At 52.6% G+C, this 22,011-nt stretch overlaps 1 protein-coding gene across 3 annotated transcripts in view; it reads right to left on the minus strand.

Annotated features, from left to right (window-relative positions):
* TBX5 (T-box transcription factor 5) overlaps positions 1–22,011 on the minus strand; it is a 44,151-nt gene that overhangs the window by 13,885 nt on the left and 8,255 nt on the right. For all 3 annotated transcript variants that reach the window (XM_048323192.1, XM_048323190.1, XM_048323191.1), the window contains exons 3-7: positions 20,912–21,006; positions 18,239–18,358; positions 17,371–17,518; positions 15,215–15,367; positions 6,977–7,068 (exon numbers count right to left, since the gene is read on the minus strand). In XM_048323192.1, coding sequence (XP_048179149.1) covers positions 6,977–7,068; positions 15,215–15,367; positions 17,371–17,518; positions 18,239–18,358; positions 20,912–21,006 — 608 coding nt within the window. The remainder of the gene's footprint in view (positions 1–6,976; positions 7,069–15,214; positions 15,368–17,370; positions 17,519–18,238; positions 18,359–20,911; positions 21,007–22,011) is intronic.

The raw sequence follows: 22,011 nt of genomic DNA on the forward strand, positions 1-22,011 counted from the left end.
GTCACACACGGGGCTCTGCAATATTTTGATTTTTTTTGTTTTGTTAAACAAAAAGGTTTGGTTTAAAGTTTTGTTGAAACTTTGGGAGAGAAATCAGGGATGAGGCCCAAGACCATCGGTGCTGAAGTCGGGACTCTGTTCTTATCTCCCACCTGGCCAGGGGGTTTCCCAAACCCACAGGGTCAGACACCAGCTCTGCAGAGCCTTCCCAATAGCACCCCCATTCCACTTAAAATTCATCATAAAACCCCAATCCTACAGATGGGCCCTGACAAGTGAATCCCTCCTGCAGTTCCAAATCCCAAATCCCACCTCTGCCAGGTGGAATTAGGAGCTCAGTCTCATTTTCTCTCCTGACAACTTCCCCTTTCCCTGGCCAAGCGATGCTCTCACCACGACAGCCTCCAGAGTTTTGTAAGGTCACTTTTGCCACAAACTCGTGGCCAGCAAAGAGCCCAAAGGAGCAAATTCAAGATGATTTTGCAATCTCAGAACCGGAAACCTTGTTGCCCACTGCGGACTAATAATAGCTGAAAAAATGATGAATACAGACCTTCCCAGAGCAACACCCAGTTCACTTTCTTGCTTACTACTACACTCTAATCATTTTCCGTGTATTTTCATGTGCAGACCTGAAGTTTCCTGATGTACCAGCCAAGGCAGAGCAAATGCAGCTGCCAGACAAAAGCCTGGTTAAAAACCTCTGCAAAAATCCACAGTTTAGAGCCAGGAAGCTCCTGCATTGGAGCATCCAACCCCTACCGGCCCTAAACAAGTTATTTTAGAAGATGTTCTTGATATTTCTGCAACAAAACCCTGCATACCTCGAGGCTTTCCAGGGCTGCTCTAGCTCACCATAACAAGGCTTCAAAAGGCTTATTAAATATCAGATCCCAAGGATCTGTTGGAGGTCAAGGTGAAGCATGGCATGGAAAAGGATTTCCTTCCCATGTTTTTACAGCACCCTTGGAAGCCCCTGAGCTGCCTAAATCCTGCAATATCAAATCTTAGTCTAAAACCTGACCCAAGGTTGAACACAGGGATTCCCCTCCACTCTTCCCAAATTTCCAGGAAGTTTTAACTCCTCCTCCTCGGGCAGTCACAACAAAAGCACAAATGTTTGTCACCCTATCCGTGCTGTCCCCTCTATCCAGCACAGAATCAACCCCCAAGTCCAGATGTGCAAACACAACTCAATGGCTTTGGGGTTTATATTTCCCATACCACCAATTGTTGTCCTTCCTGCTGAGGCTCAGGAGGAGGGAAGAAGTGGAAGTCAGCCATAACAGGCACAGCAAAAGGAAGAAGCGGGGGAAAAAAAGTGGCTGGAATAAACAGCCCATCTCCCAGGAAAAAAAAACAAACCAAAACCAATTGTCAGCGTGCATTCATTTCAGCTGATTTCCAGCACACTGAAATAAAATCGAGCCACTCTCAAGAGGCTGTCTGGAAGTGGATAAACTACAGCAGGAAAGGACGTGGTAGGAGAGGAATTGCTGAGTGCTTCCTGCAGTCTCAGCCTCTGATGAAACATGGCCCCTGTCTGCGTGGGGAGCGCGGAGCAGCCCCGCAGAGAAGGATATCCCAGTAACACAAGTCCAAGTGGCCACCGAGGAATACGGGGCTCTGTTCTCTGCCCCACCCTCCTCCAACGCAGCAAATGCCCTGAGCTTCCTGCCAGGACCCGAGGGGTCCCACAGCCCCGCACGGGAATCTCGGGCAGTTTAACAAGGCCAGGTGCTGGTGCTGCACCGGGGTTGGGGCAATCTTGGGATCAACCCAGGCTGGGGGTGAACAGATGGAGCAGCCCTGGGGAGAAGGGCTTGGGGCTGCTGTGGGGGAGAGCTGGACATGCCCCAGCACCCAAAAAACCTCCCACATCCTGGGCTGCATCCCCAGCACCGTGGGCAGCAGGAAGGGGGGGATTCTGCCCCTGTGCCCCCTCAGGTGAGATCCCAACTGCAGAGCTGCCCCAGCCCTGAGCCCAGCACAGGAAGGACCTGGAGCTGCTGGAGTGAGGCCAGAGGAGGCACCAGGATGGTCAGAGGGATGGAGCAGCTCTGCTGGGAGGAAAGGCTGCGAAAGCTGGGATTGGAATTTCTCTCTGGAAAAGAGAAGGTTTCAGGGTGACCCACAAGAAAGTTGGAGGAAGAATGTTTACAAGGGCCTGGAGTGACGGGCGAAGGGGAAATGGCTTCACACAGACAGAGAATAGGTTTAGATTGGATATTAGAAAAAAATCCATCCCTGGGAGGGTGGGCAGGCCCTGGCACAGGGTGCCCAGAGCAGCTGGGGCTGCCCCTGGATCCCTGGCAGTGCCCAAGGCCAGGTTGGATGGGGCTGGGAGCAGCCTGGGACAGTGGGAGGTGTCCCTGCCCATGGCAGGGGTGGGATGGGATGAGCTTTAAGGCACCTTCAGCACAACCCATTCCACGATGATCCTGTGGTCTGTTACCAACTCCTCTGAGCAGCGCAGCCCAAAATCACTGCAACAAACCCAAGAACCAGCAAGGAAAAGAACCAGGCAGAGATCAAGAGCTCTCATCAGCAGGCAAATAAAAAGGTAAAATTCTCCAGAAAAATATGCTGGAGTAAGAGGAACGCAAGAGGAGCTGGAGGATGGATGTGGGCTGGAGGCAGCACCTGCATCCCTTCATGCTGGGCTGAGCTTCTGCTGATCAAATCCTGCTGGGCAGATCCCCCAAAGGAGGGGCAGTGACAGAAACTGCAGCTACCCTGTGTTTCCTGAGTGGCTTTCTCACTTCAAAAGAGGTGTGAACAAGTGAGGTCTGCACAGCTTCCTTTTGGATTTCATCTGAATTCCATCAAGTTCTACTGAAGACATCTCAAGCCTGCAGGTTCCACTGGGGCTTTGAGCAGGAAGATTTCCTGGGGGTGTGTGCTGGAGGAAAGCATCCGCTCCCCAGCAGATGTAACAGCTCCAAGCCTCACACTGAAAACGCTTCAGACAGAGGGAGACTCTTGGGAGGTCTCAGTGACAGAACCTGGGAAATGGAAGTGGATTAAAGATGCAATGAGAAGACACGAGAAGGATGAGGCCGTTTGCAGCAGTCCGAGACCGAGGCGCACAGGTCAGCCTGGTGCCTGAGTGCAGCATTCGAACTGAATTCCCTGGCATTCCCAGGCTGGAATGCTGGGGAACACAATCCCTTCGGAGCCCAGAGGCTCACCCATTTCTCATTTGGCACCCCAAAACGCGCTGTCACCTCTGTCACGCCAGCTCTGACTCATGGCACTGATTTTGTGTCCTCTGTGCTGGCCCTGTTTCTGTTCCCAATGACACATGGGAATCTTTGGAATAATTCCTTTGGAGCCAAGAAGATTGCTGTGGATTAGTGCCAAAGGCAGAAAACTGTGGCTCGTGATCTTTGACGGAGAAAACGCAGCCCCAGCGTCAGACTCTGCTGTCACTCCTCCCTGTCACGTGGATCGTTCTGGACTTTTTTATCACTTTTCAAGTGGCTCAGAGAGCCCATCGAGGGAGCCAAGAGCATCATTCCATGGCATCAGCATCCCCCTAAAAGCCTTCCCAATAAGAAGCTTCAAGGGCTAAACTGCATTAATTTGAGCACAAAATAACCAGGCCCTGACACTCCAGAAGCACCTCAGTCCCCATAAGAACCACCACAGACAATGGGAGCTGCAGATGGGCAGTAAGAATTGGTTTCAGGGTTGACCAGAATTGCTCCCTTCGTGCTCCAGATCCACAAACTCTTCTCCCCCGCTGTTCTCTGGCAGTCGCAGATGACAGAAATTGATGTAATGGAAGCTGTGAGTTGCATGCAAGCCCCAATCACCCCATGATTTATCAGCACAGCTCTATTTGGACTCTCACGGGTGGAGAATTTGGAGGGCAGAGCCCTACACTGCAGATCTTGTCTCTGCACGAGCGTCACCCTCTGTGGGTTCGCACCACGTGTTTTGCTCCTGCACTCCACACCAAATTCCCCTCAGCACAGGCAGAAGCCCCAAGAGAAGACAAAAGATTTTTTACAGCACAGAAGGGCAAGAGATCCAAAAGGAACACCTCACCCAAAATTCCCAGCACTACAAACACCTCAGATTTACCTGATTTCTCCTTTTCCACTGCAGCGTGACCACAGGGCCATGCAGTAAAGCTCGTATCCCTCTATGCCTCTTCCTTTCTTTTCAATGTTTTTAGGGTTTTTTCCCTAATCAAGAAAATCCCAAACTCAATCTCATGCTCAGGAACTTGAAAACTTTGACAAAGCTCTTCTTGCCAGAGGGCCCATCCTACCCAAGAAGCTGCTGAAGGCACTTTGTGCTTCAGGAGAGAAAGGCAGCGGGAAGAAAGGTGAAAATGAACATTCACTGGAACCTGGATCTCTCTGGAGCTCGTGGCTCCTCTTTTCCAGTGGAATCATCTGCTGCTGAAAGGCTGAACACCACTCCTGAGTGAATTTCTACCTGGACAGCCTTATTATTTTTTTTTCTGGGAAATAAGAGGGGAAAAACCAATATGGGAGGCCTGGGAAAGGAGAAAGCCGTGGAGAGGGAGGGACTCGAAGCCGTGGTGAATGTCAGGTCAGCAGTTTCGGGTACAAAAGGCTCTGCACGGTTATGAAAATGGGGGGTTTTTCCAGCTACTTTTCCCATCGTGAGCCAACAGCACTAAAAATCCATCCCACCATGTTCTCCAAGGGCATAAATGGACATCATTCCCCTAAAACTGGGATGGACTGACTGGTCCATCCCTGGGAAACAACATCATAAACGTACATTTATATATTAAAATATATAATATGTCAATTTAGTGACGTTTTAATATGTATTTATATGTTAAATCTATAGAAACCCACAAAAGGCAGGGCATAGTTCTGCAACATTCTCGATCCTGAATGGTTCTTTATCTCATAGACACAACCTATTTTTTATAGCTACAATTTATTTATACATATAACTGATTTTATACACGGGTTTATATATTTTCATATATAATTTTGGATATATTCATACATCTACATAAAAAACCCACAAAGGTGGGTCCATATTTGCAACCTTGAATGGGTCTTTATTTTACTATAATCATCTTATCCTGCCCTCCCTTAAAAAAATGCCATCTTTGTAAAGGCACACAGCCATTCCTCTGCTGAGTTATTAACATGAACATCACAAATTATCCTGTAAAGGCAACGATTTTTAACCCTTCCAGCCCTGCCAGGCCTGAGTGGGTGCATTTATATATTCCAAGTGTTTCTGCTCCCCGGATCATCGACCGCAGCCCCTGCATAAAAATGCCAAGCGGTTTTTAGCGCGGGCTCAGCGTGGCTCGATGCCGTGCTCTTCGCGTGGCACTGAGCCCTTCCTAGGGGTCCTCCCTGTTCCACCTCCTCCCTCCTGCTCCAAAAAATGAATCCAAACCGTCAAATCTTTCCAGGGACTGGAATGAAAGAGTGGTTTGGCAGCAAAAAGAATGGGGGGGGGGGGGGGGGGGGCGGGACGGGGACATCATCACTCAAGTTCCAGCAGAAGTCGGGAGACTGGCACGGGGTGGGGGGAGCTATTTCAAGTGGTAGCGCTGCCATAAATAAATAAATATTGGCAGATCGTGCCAGGATCTGTTGGAAAGGGCAGGCGGGGAACACAGGGCACATTCAGGAGCCCACGGAGATGATTTAGGCAGAGCAGATGAAGCGTCACATGTACCTTTTTTACACGTATCTCTTGGCTTTCCTGGGGCTGAGCCTCAACATGTTTGTACATAGGAGGACATCTGCCCAGCTTGAGGAGGGTTCTGGGCTTGTTTGCAGGGTTGCAGGAGTTATTTGGTGCCTGACAGCACCATTTTCCTGGCTACGGAGAGCCACGCTCAGGTCTGCAGCTACAGCCACCAGAAGTGACCACCTACATCTGGCTCCTGGGTGGGCAGTGGGAAAAACCCTCCCATCAGAAGGTCCCAAAGCAGGTCCCTCCAGCAGGAGCCAGAGAAAAAAGGATCCCAGTGGCTCCTCCCCTTCTGGAAAATGCTGTGTTGAGAATTTCCATCTGTCCTAGTGAGAATCGTGGGTATGGCACCATTCCTGCAAAACATTTGCACCAGGAAGCCTCTTGACACACAGACAAAGTTCCAAGGGAAGGGAAAAGCATGAAGTTAATTCCAGCAGGACCTGACATTTAGAAGAGGACGTTAAACAGGATCTCCAAACAAGATTTAGGCTTGGTTTTCAGCTTAAGTACTTGCAGCCAAACCTGAGATTCGAAAAGGTCTCCTCAGCCACCCGGCCCTGGAGATCCCAACAGTTTCTAACGTTTCCTTCTTCAACCTGAAACCACCACACCTCTGCTCCTGCTCTGCACATCCAGAACCGAGCAGGCAAACAATCCCCTCCTGCCAAAGCCCCTCCAGAGCCAGCAACAACACATCACAGGAGGCTCCACCACCATCTCCAGAGGCAGCTGGAGCATCCTTAAAAAACCTACTCCCAAAACAAGGCTGGGAGCTTTGTCATTAAAGCACCTGGGAGAAAGGAACACTCAGGGATTCTTCCACAGTAGCCCGGTGGCCAGAGCTGCTCCCAGCTAATCCAAGTTTTTAACATGGCCGAAGCTTCTCCCAGCTAATCCAAGTTTTTAACGGGTCTAAGTCCACGTGCAGCCTCAGAGACGAGAGTTTAGCACAACGCTAAAGGTTGTTCTGGATAGGGACGTGTCTAAAAGAAACGCAAAGTCCCTGTGGCCAGGACAGCATCCCACAGGTGAGGTCCTACCTCTGCCACCCAGCAATTAAGGAATTCCCCTGGGAGCAGAAGGTGCAGGATTTTGGCCCCCTGTGCTGGGATGTGAACACCAAGCTGATGTAAAACCCCCACGCAGACACCAAGGCAGGGAGTGGCACCATGTCCTGGCTCAGGCCAAGCCACGAGGGACACGCCAAGCAAAGGCCAGGTGGCTCTGGGGGCCCTGGGAGGGTCCCCACGAGGGTGACAGGCGTTACCTCTGCATCCTGGACATCCTGTGCAGCTCCATGTCGTCGCTGCCGCGGAAGCCTTTGGCAAAGGGGTTGTTCTCGATCTTCAGCTGCGTGATCTGAAAGGGAGGAAACACAACGGGGTCACCACGAGTCCAAGGCACGGCCTGGGAGAGAGGGGATAGTGGTTATTAAACCCAAGGCAGGCGGGAAGGGGGGGAAAATCGAGCTTGCAGGAACTCCAGTCGTCCCTCAGTTCACTGACCACTCCAGATGGGCCTTTCCCTAGAACGCTCCACGAGAAAAATATCTCCTGTCAACAACCTCTCGCTTCTCCCAGGCTTGTCCCAGAACCAACACGTGGGACTGCACACACACATTTTTCTCTGGAGAAAATCTGCTTTCTGAGATTTCCTACTTTCATTTTGCTGTTGGAACAGAGAGGGCTCCACTTCTCAGAGGACCAGGGATGGAAGTCTGAACAAATCCCAACAAGTATTTTCTCATCAATGCACAGGCAAAACCAAAACCTCACCTCTCAGAGCCTGCACTCTCTCTCCCAGACCAGAGAACTTCACCCTTTGGGTGTTTCAGACCAGCTAAATGTGCTCCAGGTGCTCTACATCTGCCACCCTTCCCCACACCTGCCAGCACTGCAGGGACTAATTACCTGAGTTACCTGGAGGGTGACTGACTTCACCTGTAACCTTCAATCCCAGGAGAATTTTTTGTCTCCCCGTTTATTCCAGTTTGCTCACTAAGTGAGCTACCTTGAGAATCTAAAGTTTAGTGGGATTAATCCACTGAGACTCAACTCCTCTTAAAACATCGGCATTGAACACTTAAAGCAGCTGCTGGACAGAACAGGGGCTCTGCTGCTCCAAGAGCTCCCATCCCCTCCTGCTCTACTTCTCCTGAGGGTTTTGGTGAGCAGGGGTCATCATTTAAGCCAGTATTAACTGGGGACCAGCAACACCCTCAGCTGCCCCGTGGGTCTTGTGAAAATTCACTCTGCCGTGCCAAATCTGATGCAAATGCTTTGGTGCCTTGGCAGAACAGGACAGAGCCTAGATCGGGTGTGATATTGCTGCAAAGCCCTAAAAGTTGGGCAGAAGAGAGAAAAGTTCCCTTTTTTTCTCTTTTCTCCATCACTGCCTGGCAGTCTGAGCCCTCAACAAGGAATCGGGAGAGACACTTGCCCAGGAGGAGAGACAGGCCCATGTTTGCCACTGGAGGAACTTGATGCTCTCACCACGTTTTGTGGAAACCCCGTCCTTCCTTCCTATTGAAAGTTGGCCAGGGGGAAGGAAGGAGCTCGGGATTCATGGAGGGAGAACAGAGAGAGGTTCATGTTCACCTAGTCAAGCACAAACAACCGGGCCCACCTCCCTGCCAAAATCCAGAGAGCAAAATCTGGCTCGCCCAGAGTCAATAGCAAACCTCGCCAGGTGTATGCACAACCAGATTCTTTTGCTCTTTTCTTGTCTTTTTGCATATTTTTTTCCAAGGGCCATTTGTTTATTTGCCATTTTTGCCTCATTCAGCCCCGAATCTCTCCCAGAGCCCCCCACCACCCTTATACTTATCCCAGGGGCATTCCCATTAAATCAGGACCATACTCAGCACATAAACAAGCCCTTTGCACGGTTTTTTTTGTCCCTCATTTCAGATTTCAAAGAGAAGGGTAAACAAACAATCTTTTGGGGTCAATCTGCCAGCTGAGCCATTCTCCAGCAATAAAACAGAGGCGCATTCTGTAATTAAAAGCCCCGAACTCTGACACAACCAGCTGTGTATTTTGCAAAGCCTATCGGTTTGGAGGTGGTGACTCTTCTAGAATGAATAATAGGCATTATTCAACATTTTGAATGCTCCTGAAGCCCTGTAAATGTAGGAGTTGTCCTCCCTCGCCGACCCCAATGGCAATATTTGCTCACATAAGTGAAGTCCTTCAGTGAGCGAGGATTTACAGGATTGGCACCGGCGCACAAAGGCACAAAGGGCCGGATTCATCCCAACCCGACCGAAGGCATTTTAACCAAGGCGCCTGCCCTGGGAGCCTCAGCTCGCTGCTGGAATCCAGGAGGGAGACGGGGACTGCCAGAGGGCACTGGGGCTCTGGGCTGGCTGGCAGTGCCCCCACAGCTCCCCAGTGCTCTCTGGTCACTGCAGGAGGAGCCAGCAATGCTCCAGCCCCTCGTGTAAGCGCCGCAGTTGAATGCCCTGTTTGACTCTTCAGCCTTTTAATCACCCACAAAACATCAGCCAGAATATCAAAATGGGACCTCAATATTGCAGATCTGTTGATTTAGAAACAGAGAAGTCCCCTAAGCCACGTGAGGAACAAGCAAAGGTGTTGATGCTGGTGGCCAAAAGTCCCAAGAGAATCACGGCCAACTTCAGCCTCATTAAAACCAGGGACTGCAGGTTTAGAATTCACTCTCAGACCTCTGGTGTACTTCAGATGGATTGGAGCTTCCAGAGCAAAGTTTCCCTGGGTGACGACTCATGCCATCAGGCACCACAAAGCCAGGAGAGCCCGAGCCAGATTTAACAGAACTGCACACAACAAACTAGAAAATAGAGAAAAAGTTGGTGAATCCCTGCTTTAGCAAACAACCTGAGGAAGATATTTTGTTTGGCCACTTTCTGCCCGACTTCCAAACTATTTCAGAGGTGGAAAAGCAAACACAGGGGTGGAAAAAACCTTCTTCTGGATCAGCTTTGCCACAGCGAAACTGAGTTTGACTATAACTCATGGGGGGGGACAGGGGGAAGAAAAGCTGTCAGAAAGTCAAATGACAATTACCTCATGAAAAATAAACCAAAACACAACGTCCTGCGAGGTCATTAAGACGGAGTGCCCAGGGCTGAGTTGTACAGCACGGGTTCAATAAAACTGAAGGGCTTTGTTTGCGTGTTTGCTACTGAGGGAAACCGGTGGCAAAGCCCCCTCCTGACCACTGACTCCCTTGGGGATGAGAGCTTTGCAGGGGGAAGCCTCCCAGGTCTCCACTTTGCAGGGCTTGTCTGACCTGTGGGTTCAGCTGGACTTTAACGGGAAGCGACAGCTCCCGGTGCAATCCCTGGGCTGCTCTCCTTTCTCTGGGCTAATTGGCCACAAAGCTCTTCTGCTGAGACCTTTCCAACAGTCTTTAGCTCCAGCATGAGAAAATTTAGCTTTGCATTGAGTTAGGCCGAGGAAAGATGCTTTAATTTTCTTCCCTTTTCCACAGACATGTATTTATGTGGGATTTGTGCCTGAGGGCTCATGTGTATCGTTATGGCCAAAATCAAAACTACCCTTTTGTATTCTTTTTTGTCAAGAACTGGCCGTGATAAGATTGCTCTCAGTTCTCACTTTAGAAGTTGGAACAAAGTTACAACTTTGTTGGGGATGATGTGCTCCACACCAGGTGCACTGGGTTCTGCTTTATTTACTTACTTTGCTAACTACTTCTTTGTTTTTTAAGCACTGAAGCTGAGGGAAAACACTTCACCCTGCTCTCTTTGGGCTCTTCTGAAACTGAGAAAGGCTGGGCATTCTGGAAAAGGACTGCAAGGGACAGGGATCCTTAATTTGTGAGTTCTCTCGGGTCTGTGCCACTTTGAGAGCTTAAAACTGATTGGGAGGGAAAAAACATCAGCGTTCGGTGATGAAGAGGTGCAGGTGATCACCCTCGAGCACAGCACTCCGTGGGGATCTGTGTTCTCCCCGCCCTGCAGGTGGCCGTGGTCCTGCTCAGGGTGGCAGAGGGGGACCAGGAGCACCCGTGCCACCCTGGAGCTGGCAGTGCTGGGAGCCACGGGAGGCTGGAGAGCACAGAGCCCTTTTCTTTCACCCTCTCACGTAGCCCAGATGGAAACCAAGTCAGGATGGAGGAGAAGCCAAACCAGAGGAGTGGGAAGGAGAGAATGAGATGAAGACAAGGTGCCTGCTGAGCCCACGGACATCTGGGCCAAGCAGAGCAGCTGGATGGGGAGCTGGGACTCGGAGCCCGAGGCAAAGGCCAGGAGAAGGGAGGAGAGGGGGGAGCTGCTGGCAGAGGGGAGAAGATGCCGAACCTAAAGCCAGTGAAGGAAATGGGAGGGACTGGAGGCTGCTTGGAGGTACTGGGGTGAGACAGAGGGGCTCATTGAGGAGGCTGCTGGCTGGCCTGGGACACGAGGATGAAGGATGGGAAGAGACAGACCTGGCCTGGTGTTTTGGGGGAAGGAGGTGAGGCTGCAGGTGGGGATGGCACTGGACGCAGAGGGTGTCTTTGCCAGGCTTGAGGAGAGGGGCTGCTTTAGGCCCAAAAGGGTCCAGGGGCTCGGGGCTGGCCGAGCACCTCATCGCAGGGCTGGCAGGGAGCAGGGACAAGGCTGGGCACCGAGGGAGACAGGGCTGGTTCGGCCACAGGCTGTGAGGGACACGAGGCCTCTGGAAGGAAGCTCTGTCCCCCCGAGGCCTGGAGCAGCACCAAGATTTGAGAGCAGAGATGTGAGGAGCCCCAGAGAGGGTCGGAGAGAGAGAAGCGGCTCCCTGCCCTCCTCAGGTGCCCGAGGGCTGCACAGAAGCCACCAGGCCTGGTGAGGAAGAAGAGCTACATGGCCTCACTTAACCCCAGGGCGCCCTGTCTCTCTCAGCACGTGGGGGATCAGAGTCTGCCCTGGGTAAGGAGAGGGGCTGTCTCCTCTTGCCAAAGAGATGGAGGGACACGGGGGCAGTGACCCCAGGCTGGGCAGGGAGAGCTTGGGGGCTGGACAGAGGAGCCCCACGAGATGCCAGCCAGGCCACCACAGTGGTGGCACCTGCCAGCAAAGACGAGGAAAATGGAGCTCTCAGGAGAAAACACCCCGAGCCCAAGGACTGCCCGCGTCCAGCCCTCAAACACGGTGACAAGAAGCCCCATGCTCAGAGGGGACCTGCACAGGCAGCTCCCCAGCACCCCCAGGACGAAGCACCAGCTGGCCTGGCCAACGCACCGGCATGATTTTAGTGCTGGGTCTTTGCAGGGGAAGGAAGGATGACCCTCTCCACTCAGAAATCCCACCTGACATCATGACAGACCATGCCCGGCCCTGCCCCTCTGCTCCACACAGCATTTTGGGGTGCCTGTAGCATCCAACCTGGGACTAACGTTTCCCTACAAGAACTTTGGCTACCAAGAATGTTAAATAACTTAGGGTGGGGGGAAAAAAATCAGCATAAAACCGGATATCCTGAGGGGGGGAACCAATATAAAGCCCGAGTCCAGCTAAGGGGGAAAGTAGGTTGTAAAAATTAATGAGAATAATTGTTGTGAATTCTTGCTTTTGAAAGAACCCTCGTGAGGGCAGAACCTTAATTATTTCTGTCTATTAGGGTTCATTTCCTGGTCCTAAGCAGAGAGCTTGTACCTAATAAATACGGGCCAGGAACACAATGATTTAAGCTACAGCAAAACGGTGCCTGACTGCAGGGGAAGTTAATATTTGGGAATCAGCCCGATTGCAAGCACCCATTGTGTAAATGGCGAGGAAATGAAATGTGCATGTGACCTTTTTTAACACCTCGATATTTCTGGGGTATTTCTAAGGGGAGGGGGAAGGTGCTCAATGGAGCTGCTGACAACCGCCCTGAAAACTTCACCAAAACTCTCTTCATAGCTTAAGCCTCTCTTTGGGGAGTCGGGCTGAGGAGAGGGAGATCCCAGGGTGCTTAAATATCTTTTCAGGCTGTCTAAAATACCAGGGGAAATAAGCACAAGCCCTACATTGGGATTGCAGCTGTGCTCTTGGAATAAATTGAGCTATCTGGAAGCAGGCAGGTATTTCTGTAAGCTGGGTAAGCATGGACTCAAATGCATTTTGGGGTGAGTCACACAATTAATTCTGTAATAGAATTCAGCTATAACAGAGCTCTTGAAACCTGAACCACGTGCAGGGATGAATTTGTGTGTGTAAAATACAGGGGTGTATGAAACTACATGTAAAACATGTCGGAGGCTGGATGGGAAAGTTGGCTTTAGGTGAGGGGTGGAGGTGAGAGAGAAAAACGGGGAAAAAATAAGCAGTGCCCTGACAGCAAGAGCTGGGGATGCCCCACGGATCAGGGGCTGGCATCCTTTGTGGCAGGGGGAATGCAGCCTGTGTTGCAAGAGGAAAATCTCATTTTCCAAGCAACCTCTCAGCTGTGAAAGCTGAGCTCAGGCTTCTGCTGGTGGCAAAGACCCCACTTGTCACCCAGCTCAGCTGGAGGCTGTTCCTCCTCAGCGTCTCCATCAACCCCAATATCGCTCCCCATCTGCACTGGGCCAGCCTACAGGCTTTCTTCCCTTCCCTGCAGGGAGATGCCATTTAGGGACGATCATCCCCTGGTTTGTATTTTTGTCTCTGTCTTTCCCAGTTGGGATTTTATCTCGGGGCTACAGCCACTCTTCCTCAGTGCCCCCCCGATTCCACCAGCCCAGGGAGGAACGTGTGTGTCGGGGGGGAGAGGGCTGCCAGAGCCTGTAAAACGTGTGTGGGGTGTGTAAAATGTGTCGTGGTGGGTGCGAGTGTCTGCTGGGCCGGGAGCGTGTGTGTCTGTGGGGATCCCCGCCTCTGCCAGCGCCGCTGCTCTCACAGAGACGTCATTTCTTATCACACAGATGTTGCTGATTTACAATCAAATATTCCTGCTCCTCCTAACGTGGCACTTTTCCCAAACTACTGTACTCACATGTTCCTGCTTCGCTTTTGTTTTCTTTGCACGATCATTTCTTCTCCTATAAACCAGCCCCATTTTCCTTCAAAGGGGAGCAGTTCCATTCTCGTCTGTTCTCTCCTCGGGAAATGCCTTTAAAGCAGGCAGTGTGTCCTGTTTTATTAACTCCCACTTCTATTAATATTATATTCTTTCTCCAAATCCATCAAGCAGAAGTTAAACTTGATTTTATAGCATCCACAGCGGAGTTATAATTTAAGGCATAATTTGGCAAGGACTCAATTTGGATTCGGCTTGCTTGTCCGGGCCGTGCCAGCAGCTCCTATTTTAAAGGGCAGGGAAGTATTTTCCTTTCTCCCTAGTTATGGTGGAACACTCTTTCTTCCCCAGCCCAGCTCTGCTCTCTGCAACTTGCTGGTCAGCTGATGGAGGGAGGAGATGCAATTTTTTCACACAGGTTTAGGAACCCGCATTTCCAGGAAAGCATCCAGGATTTCTTTGGGGTGCTAAATGACTTTTCTCTGTTTGAAAAGCAATTATTATATCGGCTACAAAAGAGCCATCCTACCTGCCTGTGAGTACAAGTTTACATGTGATTAAGAGAGGAATTTGCTTATTTGCTGAAAAAAATTGAGTTTTCATGGTGCTGTGGCCTAGAGAGGGCCAGTGGGCAGTGGCGAGGGACAGTTGGCGAAAGACATCCCTAATTCATCTGTGGAGAACCACCCTGCCCTCAGCCCTCTGCCTTCCTCCTCCTCCTCCTTCCCTGCTGGGTGAGGAAGCCCAAAACCAAGCAGGGAAGGAGAGGGAGCAGCGGGCTCCTCACAGAGGGGCAGCAACAGCATGCCGAGAAAACCCTCATTCCACCCGACCCTTTTCTGTTCCAGCAGAGGACAAACCTATCCCGTGGTTTTCGTGCTTTGTTTGCCTGATCTCGGGAGCTGAGCCTCCCTTTCCTGCCCGGGCCTCTCGGCTGCCGAGCCCGCAGCCCCCCGTGGGCAGCCGGGTTATCAGCGCCCGGCCGCGGAGGGGAGCGCCCGGCTCCCTCCTCCAGATTAGGAGCCTTTGACCCACGGGGAGGGGGGAAGATAAAGCCAGCTTCCTCGGTTGGTCGTCTCCGTGCGAGCAAAGCGTCCTGGTGAGCTCATTCCCCCTCCCCGGCTCGCCCCGAGCCCTGGCTTTGGATGCTTTGTGTGGCCAGGAATAACAGAGGGGATGGGATGGGGATGGGAGGAGAGGAAAGGAAAGGGGAAGGGAGAAGAGGGAGAAGGGAGGAAGGAAAAGGACAAGGGAGGGGAAAGGAGAAGAAGAAAGGACAAGGGGAAAAGGAGAAGAAAAGGAAGGTGACAAGAAGAAGAAAAAGAAGGGGGAAAGGAAGAGGAGAAGGGGAAAGGAGAAGAAAAAGAATGGGGAAAGGAGAGGAGAAGGAAGGAAAGAAAAAGAAGGAAGGAGTGGAAAGAAAAAGGGGGAAGAGAAAGAAGGGCTGAAAGAAGAAGTAGGGCGGGAAGGGGAGCTGAGGCCCTCAGGAAGAGCAGCGGGAAGAGGGAAGGAGCGGGATGCGGTTTGCCGGGGCGGGGGCCGGCCCAGCCCCTCACCTTGTGGTTTTGGTAGGAGGTGACGGCGATGAAGGCGGTCTCCGGGAAGACGTGGGTGCAGAAGGCGGTGTTCTTGGAGCCGAAGCCGTTGTTCTCGTCCGCTTTCACGATATGAAGCCGGGGCTGGTATTTGTGCATGGAGTTCAGGATGATCTGGGCACGGGGAGAAGGAGAGGACATCCCGTGGGAATGGAGGGGGCACAGCACGGCGCGGCCCCTCCCTTCCCCGGGGAGAAGGACAGGGACCAGCAGGAACCCGCAACCCCTTTCCCCAAAATCTTCTCCCTCTTCAGACGAAGGGCACACACTGAGGTGCTGGGGCGGGGGGGACGTGTGTCTCCAGAAACTCCCTCACCCAGGAGCCCAGCAGGGCCCGGAGTTGCTGTCAAAGGTGGTTCCTCACCTGCTGCCCCCAGCCCAGCCCTGCTCTTCCCTCACAAACCCCCGGGGCCGCAGCTGCTCCCCCCACACGTACTGGAGGAGCAGGGCATCTCAACCCCCCCATCCCATCCCATCCCAGGGGAGTAAAGAGGGAAGAAAGAGCGAGGGAAGAGAGCTGGAGGGATTTGGGGATTTATGGATTCAGGGACATTTCTCCCCACCAGCCACCCGCAGAGGATGGGAAGCAGAGGAGGGTGGCGGAGCCGGGAGGGGAGGACGCGCTGTGCTCCAGATAAAAAGCGGGCCCTGCTCGGTACCGGGTTAATCTCGGGGGAGGACGGGGGGCGGCGGCGGGGGGCCCTCGGGCCCGATAATGACTGCCGGACCCTGGCGACAGCGAGACGCAGCGCGTCCCGCCGCCGCCTCCCCCGTCCCGGGGGTTTAAGCAAATTGCTTTGACATCCAGGAAAGTCATAGACATCAACGGTGAACGATCTAATGGTTTTTAATTTCATTACAGCGACTCTAATTGAGAGGCTCCTGGCGCAGCTCCTCCTCTGAAGTCCCTTATTGTCCCCTCAGCGTCTTCGGTTTGTTTAGAGGGACTTTTTCCCCAGAGCCGCCTGTTCCCAGCGGGGGTGCCTGGCCCCGTCCCGCCGGGCCGGATCCCCCCCTTCTCCCCAAAAGCACCCCGGGGGTGGGACGGGTTCCCCTGGCTGCACTGCTGCCCTCCCTCTTCCCGCAGGAAAGGTCCTGATCCCTGGGAAGCGCCCCTCGCAAACCCCTTTGCCAGCAGGTCAGGGTAGAATTCAAATAAAATTAGAATTACAAAAAGAAAAAGGAAATCAACCCCCGCAGCTGGAGGTGCAAAGGAGCGCTTGGGAAAGGATGCTCGGCATTGGGGTGGGCTGGGGACTCTGCTGGCTCCTCTCTCCTAAACCCCTCTCACTTCTTGGCGACCACGTGGGCGAGGATTTAATAGCACAAAATTTATCATTAAAAAGCGAAAGGGGGAAAAAAAAACCAGCTTGGGGAAAAAATGAAACTGAAGTGTTGAAACGAGACTGGAGAAAAAGCCACCCTTGGAAAGGGCTGGCGGGATCTGGATCCACATATTCGTTCAATTATATGTATATATACATTTTTATAGATTATATATATACGTATATTATTCATACACGCACGTATATGCTCAGAGGAACTCGCATCTTTGGAGACCTTCGAAGGAGGGCTGTTCCTGGCTGCAGAATTCACACAAATTTTCACGGCCCCGCGAGTCTCGCAAAGACCTTTTTATGCTCAAGAAGTTCTAGCGGGATTTCAATTTTTCTAATTGTCTTTAATTATTGTTAGTTTTCCTTTTTTTTTTTTTTTCTCCTCTTTTTCCTGATCGAGGGATCCGCGTGGTTTTAGCTCCTATTGCCTCCGCTAATTATGCCTGATTGATTTTACCTGTTAGGCAAATTCCCGGAGGCAGGGGCGGATTTTAACAATCCGGGACTCGCCACGCGATTAAAATCGGGTACCAAACACTCAGGCCAGGAGAGTTTCACCCACTCGCGAACTCCAGGCCCCGGGGGTCTGTAACCAATTCCCACGAAATAAACCCGGGTTTAAGGTTTATGCTTCTGGTTTTGGGGGGGGTCCTCATTGGGGTCCATCCCGCTCTCTCAGGGGAGGAAATACCACCCCAGCAACCCTGGATCTGGGGGTGGGGGACACCCCACGTGGGTGCTGGGCACGCCCGATGCCCCCGCCCCAGCCCTGGTACTCACATGTCCGAAGGGATCGAGGTGGTTGTTGGTGAGTTTGAGCTTCTGGAAGGAAACCAGCTGCCTCATCCAGTGGGCACCGGTGGCCGGGGAATCGGGGTGCACGTACAGCCTGCCGGGCATGGCCGGCTCTGCCTTGCCCGTCACCGACCTGCGTGGGGACACGGGGCTGAGCTCCGGCCACGGGGGGACGGTCCCGTGGGCTCCTGCTCCCCGTCCATCCCATCCCATCCCATCCCATCCCATCCCCTCCCGTGGGCTCCTGCTCCCCGTCCATGCCATCCCATCCCCTCCCGTGGGCTCCTGCTCCCCGTCCATCCCATCCCATCCCCTCCCGTGGGCTCCAGCTCCTCATCCGTCCCCTCCCGCGGGATCCCTCCCACTCAGGTGCCCAGTGCCTGGGGAACAGGCATTTCCAGCCCCGCTGGCTCGGGGAATTCCTGAGCTCTTTGGCACCTTTCCCGTCGGAGATGGCTCTCGCTGCTTGCCCGTTTAACCCCATCCTTCCTCCTTTCCCTAAGTCACGGCACTCGAGCCAGGGGCAAAGAACAAATCCTTAAAGATTCTTCCTGCCCGGAGATATTCCCTTCCTTAATACCATGAAGCCATCAGCTCCACAATAGCAAATAATCTCATCGTCAAACAGGATTCGTTATCCTTCACTAATTGCGACACAATTTCTCCGGTTTTTTCTTTTTTTTGGATGCATTTCTCTCCCAGGGACTGTGCTGCGCTCAGGTGAGGCTCCTGCAGCCCAGAATTTTGCATGGAAAAAGAAGGACGAGCCGCTGATTGAGGGAAACCTCCCACCCGGGCAGCCCAGAGGTCTCGTCCCTCCCCTCTCTCTCTGTCTCTCCCCACGCGTGCCTACCATTTATTATCTGCGAATTTGTATCTGTGGTCATCCGCTGGTACGATATCCATCAACAGGATGTACTTGGTTTTTGGATTGAGTCCAGTGACCTTCACTTTGTAACTGGGGAACATTCGCCTGTTAAAAATAAATAAATAAATGGATAAATAAATCAATAAAAGCGGAGTAGCAGAGAACATCGAGTTTGCCGAGGTGGTTCCGTGTGCGTTTGGGAGGAGGAGACGCCGGGGGGGGGTCATTTAACAAAAGGGCGACGCCGCCTTCCCAGATGGATCTTCCCGAAAGGCTCGGGTGCACCCTCCCCTCGGGATGCGGGACATGGTTGGGTGCTGCTGGGTCCCGCTCCGGGTCCCAGCCGAGGCGAACCGGGTGATTTCTCAAAGCAAAATGCGAATTTCGAGGCTGGCGGGTTTGTTTATTCACCTCCTCGTCTATTCGCATTTTTACTAATCATCTGTTTCACCAAAGTTTTGCATCTCCGTTCTTTGAACAAATCCAAGCGTGAGAACTTTTGGAAGCCAGTTACTTCCCTCCGTCCATAAACCGCTGGAACAGGAGAGGAAATTTGCCAAAAAAAGTTTTAAAATAAAAGGCATAATATAGATACTACTATTAAAAATTGTATTTATATATCTTCCTACAACTGTGTATATTTATAAAAATACGTTCTCATATATCGCATCTACAGAAATATAAACACTTCAAAATGCGTTTATATGAACACCTTGATGTTCTAGGGACAGATACAGAGGAAAAAACCCTCCACGCACTCAGGTGTAAGAGAAAATCCGTGAGCAGCCGTGTGACCACCCCGAGACGCAGCAAAGACACCTGACCAATCCTTGGAAACCCTCGGATACACACAGGGCAGGGGCTTTTCGAAATATTTTCCATTACTGCAAGGCAGGCACTTAAACCGCCGCTGTTATTTTAGTTCGAGCTTTCCAAATATTTAAAAATAAAGCAGATGAAAATGTAGCCCTGGACTTAAAACACGCATAAACAACAAAAAAAAATCCGAGAAAAAAAAGGGCCCCACACCTCTAAAAATACCGCGCTCTTCTCCGAGGCTCGGGGTCTTATCGCTGCCGTGGGGCACCTGGGCCGGGCTTTAGCTCGGCTGTAAAAAGCTGAAGGGAGGCGAAAAGCGCCCAACGAAGGAAGCGGGCGCTGGACTTTAGGCTTTAAGGGAGAGGACACCAAATCCCACCTGGAGATTCACTTGGAACTCCACCGAGAACACCTGAGCGGCAGGAGCAGGGACTTCTCCACCAATAAACACGGGGAATGAGATAAATAAGGAAACCTATCCCGCATCTCCCCTCGAGCCCTTGCCCTGTAAATGTCTGCTTTATTGCTCTCCAGATGAGATCTCTGTCCGCGGCAATGTTTATTTGAAATTCCTGCAAGGTGGTTTCTGTCTCCCTTCGAGAGTTGGAATTTTTTTTTTTTTTTTGGCCCTGTGGACCGGGTTTTTTTTCGAGAGATCCCAACTTCAGCCCCCCCACACCATCCCACGTCCCCTTGGCCACAAACCCCTTTCAAACCCATTTTTGCAGCAGCGAGGTTCAAGGGGAAGGCGAGATCTATTCGCTAAAACTTTATCCAACCAGCTCGATATTTATTTTTCCCCTCCCTCCTCAGGCAAATTTTCGAAGACCACAACAAATACCAGATGACAGAGCAAAATGAAAGTTTGACGCTATGTTGTTGATCGTGTCCCTACAACCTAAAACTATTCCTACACGTGGAGGGTTCCCCCCCTTTCCTCTAAGGATTCTAATTGAAAATCCCAACGAAAAATCCTCCCTCGGGCTGCCCCCGATTTGTCGATAGGACTGGAGAGACTTTTTTACTGCGTTTCTCTGGCCGCTCTTCAATTTAACAACCCTCCACCACATTAATATCAAGGATACTGTTAAATCCCCTCAAAAATACCCACGTCCACATATAAATATCTGCGGATCAGGTTTACTGAGCCGGTCATGGAATCGATTAGAACTCCAATAAAGTTGGATTTGCGAGGCTGTGTATGTTTCCGCACACCCACGCAGATAAACACCCGCATAGAAATGCCCCCACATGATATTTATTTGCGGACGCATCTATCTCCGCATCTAAACAGCTTTGTTATCTCTCTATAAACAGTGGCTTAAGACCGCATAGACTTTTAAAAGGGGTGAAGTGGCTGTGCTGGGAATATTCGCCCCAGAGGGAGAGAAAATAATTTTAAAACTCTGTAAAATGGCATAAAACTTCGGGGGGGGAAAAAAAAAAAAAAAGCGGAAGGGCCGAGGGGCTCTTTAAATAATAATAATAATAACAATAATAATAACAATAATAATAATAATGGCCCAGCGAGTTGCTCTAAACAAAGTTGGCTTTTTGGCCAAGTGGTTGCAACTCGCGTTTGCCTGGAAACTTTCCAAAGGCCTGAAGTCGGAATTAATGATCCAACTGCTCTGGTTAAGAAAGAAGCCAGAAGAAACAGTTTCTGCCGCGTCTCTCCGGGCTCTCCACGGCCGGGCAGTGGCACACACACGGAGGGGCTCGGACAGGCGAGATGTGACCGTGCCCGTGCCAGGGAGGTGCCCAGTGCCCCCATCCAGGCGGGTGTGTCCCCGCCGTCGCCGCAAACACGAAGGGCACCGCGGAGCCCCCCGCTCTTACCTCCCGGCCTTCGTTATGATCATCTCCGTGCCCACTTCGTGGAACTTCAGCCACAGCTCGCGTTCGTGCAAAAACACCTTGATGCCCTCCATGCCCTGCGGAGCGGGGAGGCACAGAGCGTCAGCCCCGGGAGGAGAGGGGGCAGCCCCGGGAGGAGAGGGGGCAGCCCCGGGAGGAGAGGGGGCAGCCCCGCCGGAGCGGCCGGGCCCCGCACCGCCCCGCCGGGAAAAGGCCGGGCTCTGCGGGCCGGGGCTCGGGGCATTCCCGGGAAAACCCTGCCGCAAAGGCGGCCGGCAGAGGATTCCAGGCCGGAGTGCGGGGATGCCGCTCAGGGCGGGCCTGGAGCGGGGTCCTGCGGGCCGCGGGGCTCGTGGGGCGGGGAGGCGATGGGAGGGAGCCCCCGGAGCCGGCTCCAACTGCATCCTCCCAGAGAAATCTCCCGGCGCTCCGGCCCAGCTGCTCCCAGAGGCAGCCGGAGGAGATTTACACCCTCTCACGAGTGATTACACTCCCGGCTGCGCTCTGCAGGCTGGAGCGGAGTAGGGTGTCACCCTGCTCCCCTCGCCCCCTTCCTTGCTCCTTCCCACCCAAGAGCTGCGATCCCCACGGTTGGGGCAGATGCCACCGTGGGGACAACACCTCCCTGCCCCGGGCTGGGAGGCACAGGGGACACCCCCAGCCAAATCAAGCACTTCTTCCCGTCACTAAAAACGCAGCCGAAGCGCCCCGTCAAACTTCGGGGTCGCTTTCCAAACGCCCCCGGTGGCCCCGAGCCCGCGGTGCCGGTCCCAGTGCCCACCCCGGCCCTGCCAGAGCAGGGGGTTCATCGGGGGGTACCTGCCGGAGACAGGGGGGCTCTACCCGGGACCCCACAGTGGGGATCACGGTGGAAAATCCCCTCTCCCCGCATTTCCCCCGCTCCACTCCCAGCGCTGCCGGAGCCGGCGGGGGCCGAGGCCGGCTCCCAGCCCGGGAGCTCCCGGCACGGGAAGCAGAGGCCGAGGGATGGCTCGGAGCGCAGAGGTCCCGCACGGGAGCCCACGCGTGTCCCGGCACACGAGGGCTGAGGGAGGGGATCCCAAGACCCCCGTGGCACTATG

Source organism: Corvus hawaiiensis, chromosome 18, assembly GCF_020740725.1.
Source record: "Corvus hawaiiensis isolate bCorHaw1 chromosome 18, bCorHaw1.pri.cur, whole genome shotgun sequence".
NCBI classification, from domain to species: domain Eukaryota; kingdom Metazoa; phylum Chordata; class Aves; order Passeriformes; family Corvidae; genus Corvus; species Corvus hawaiiensis.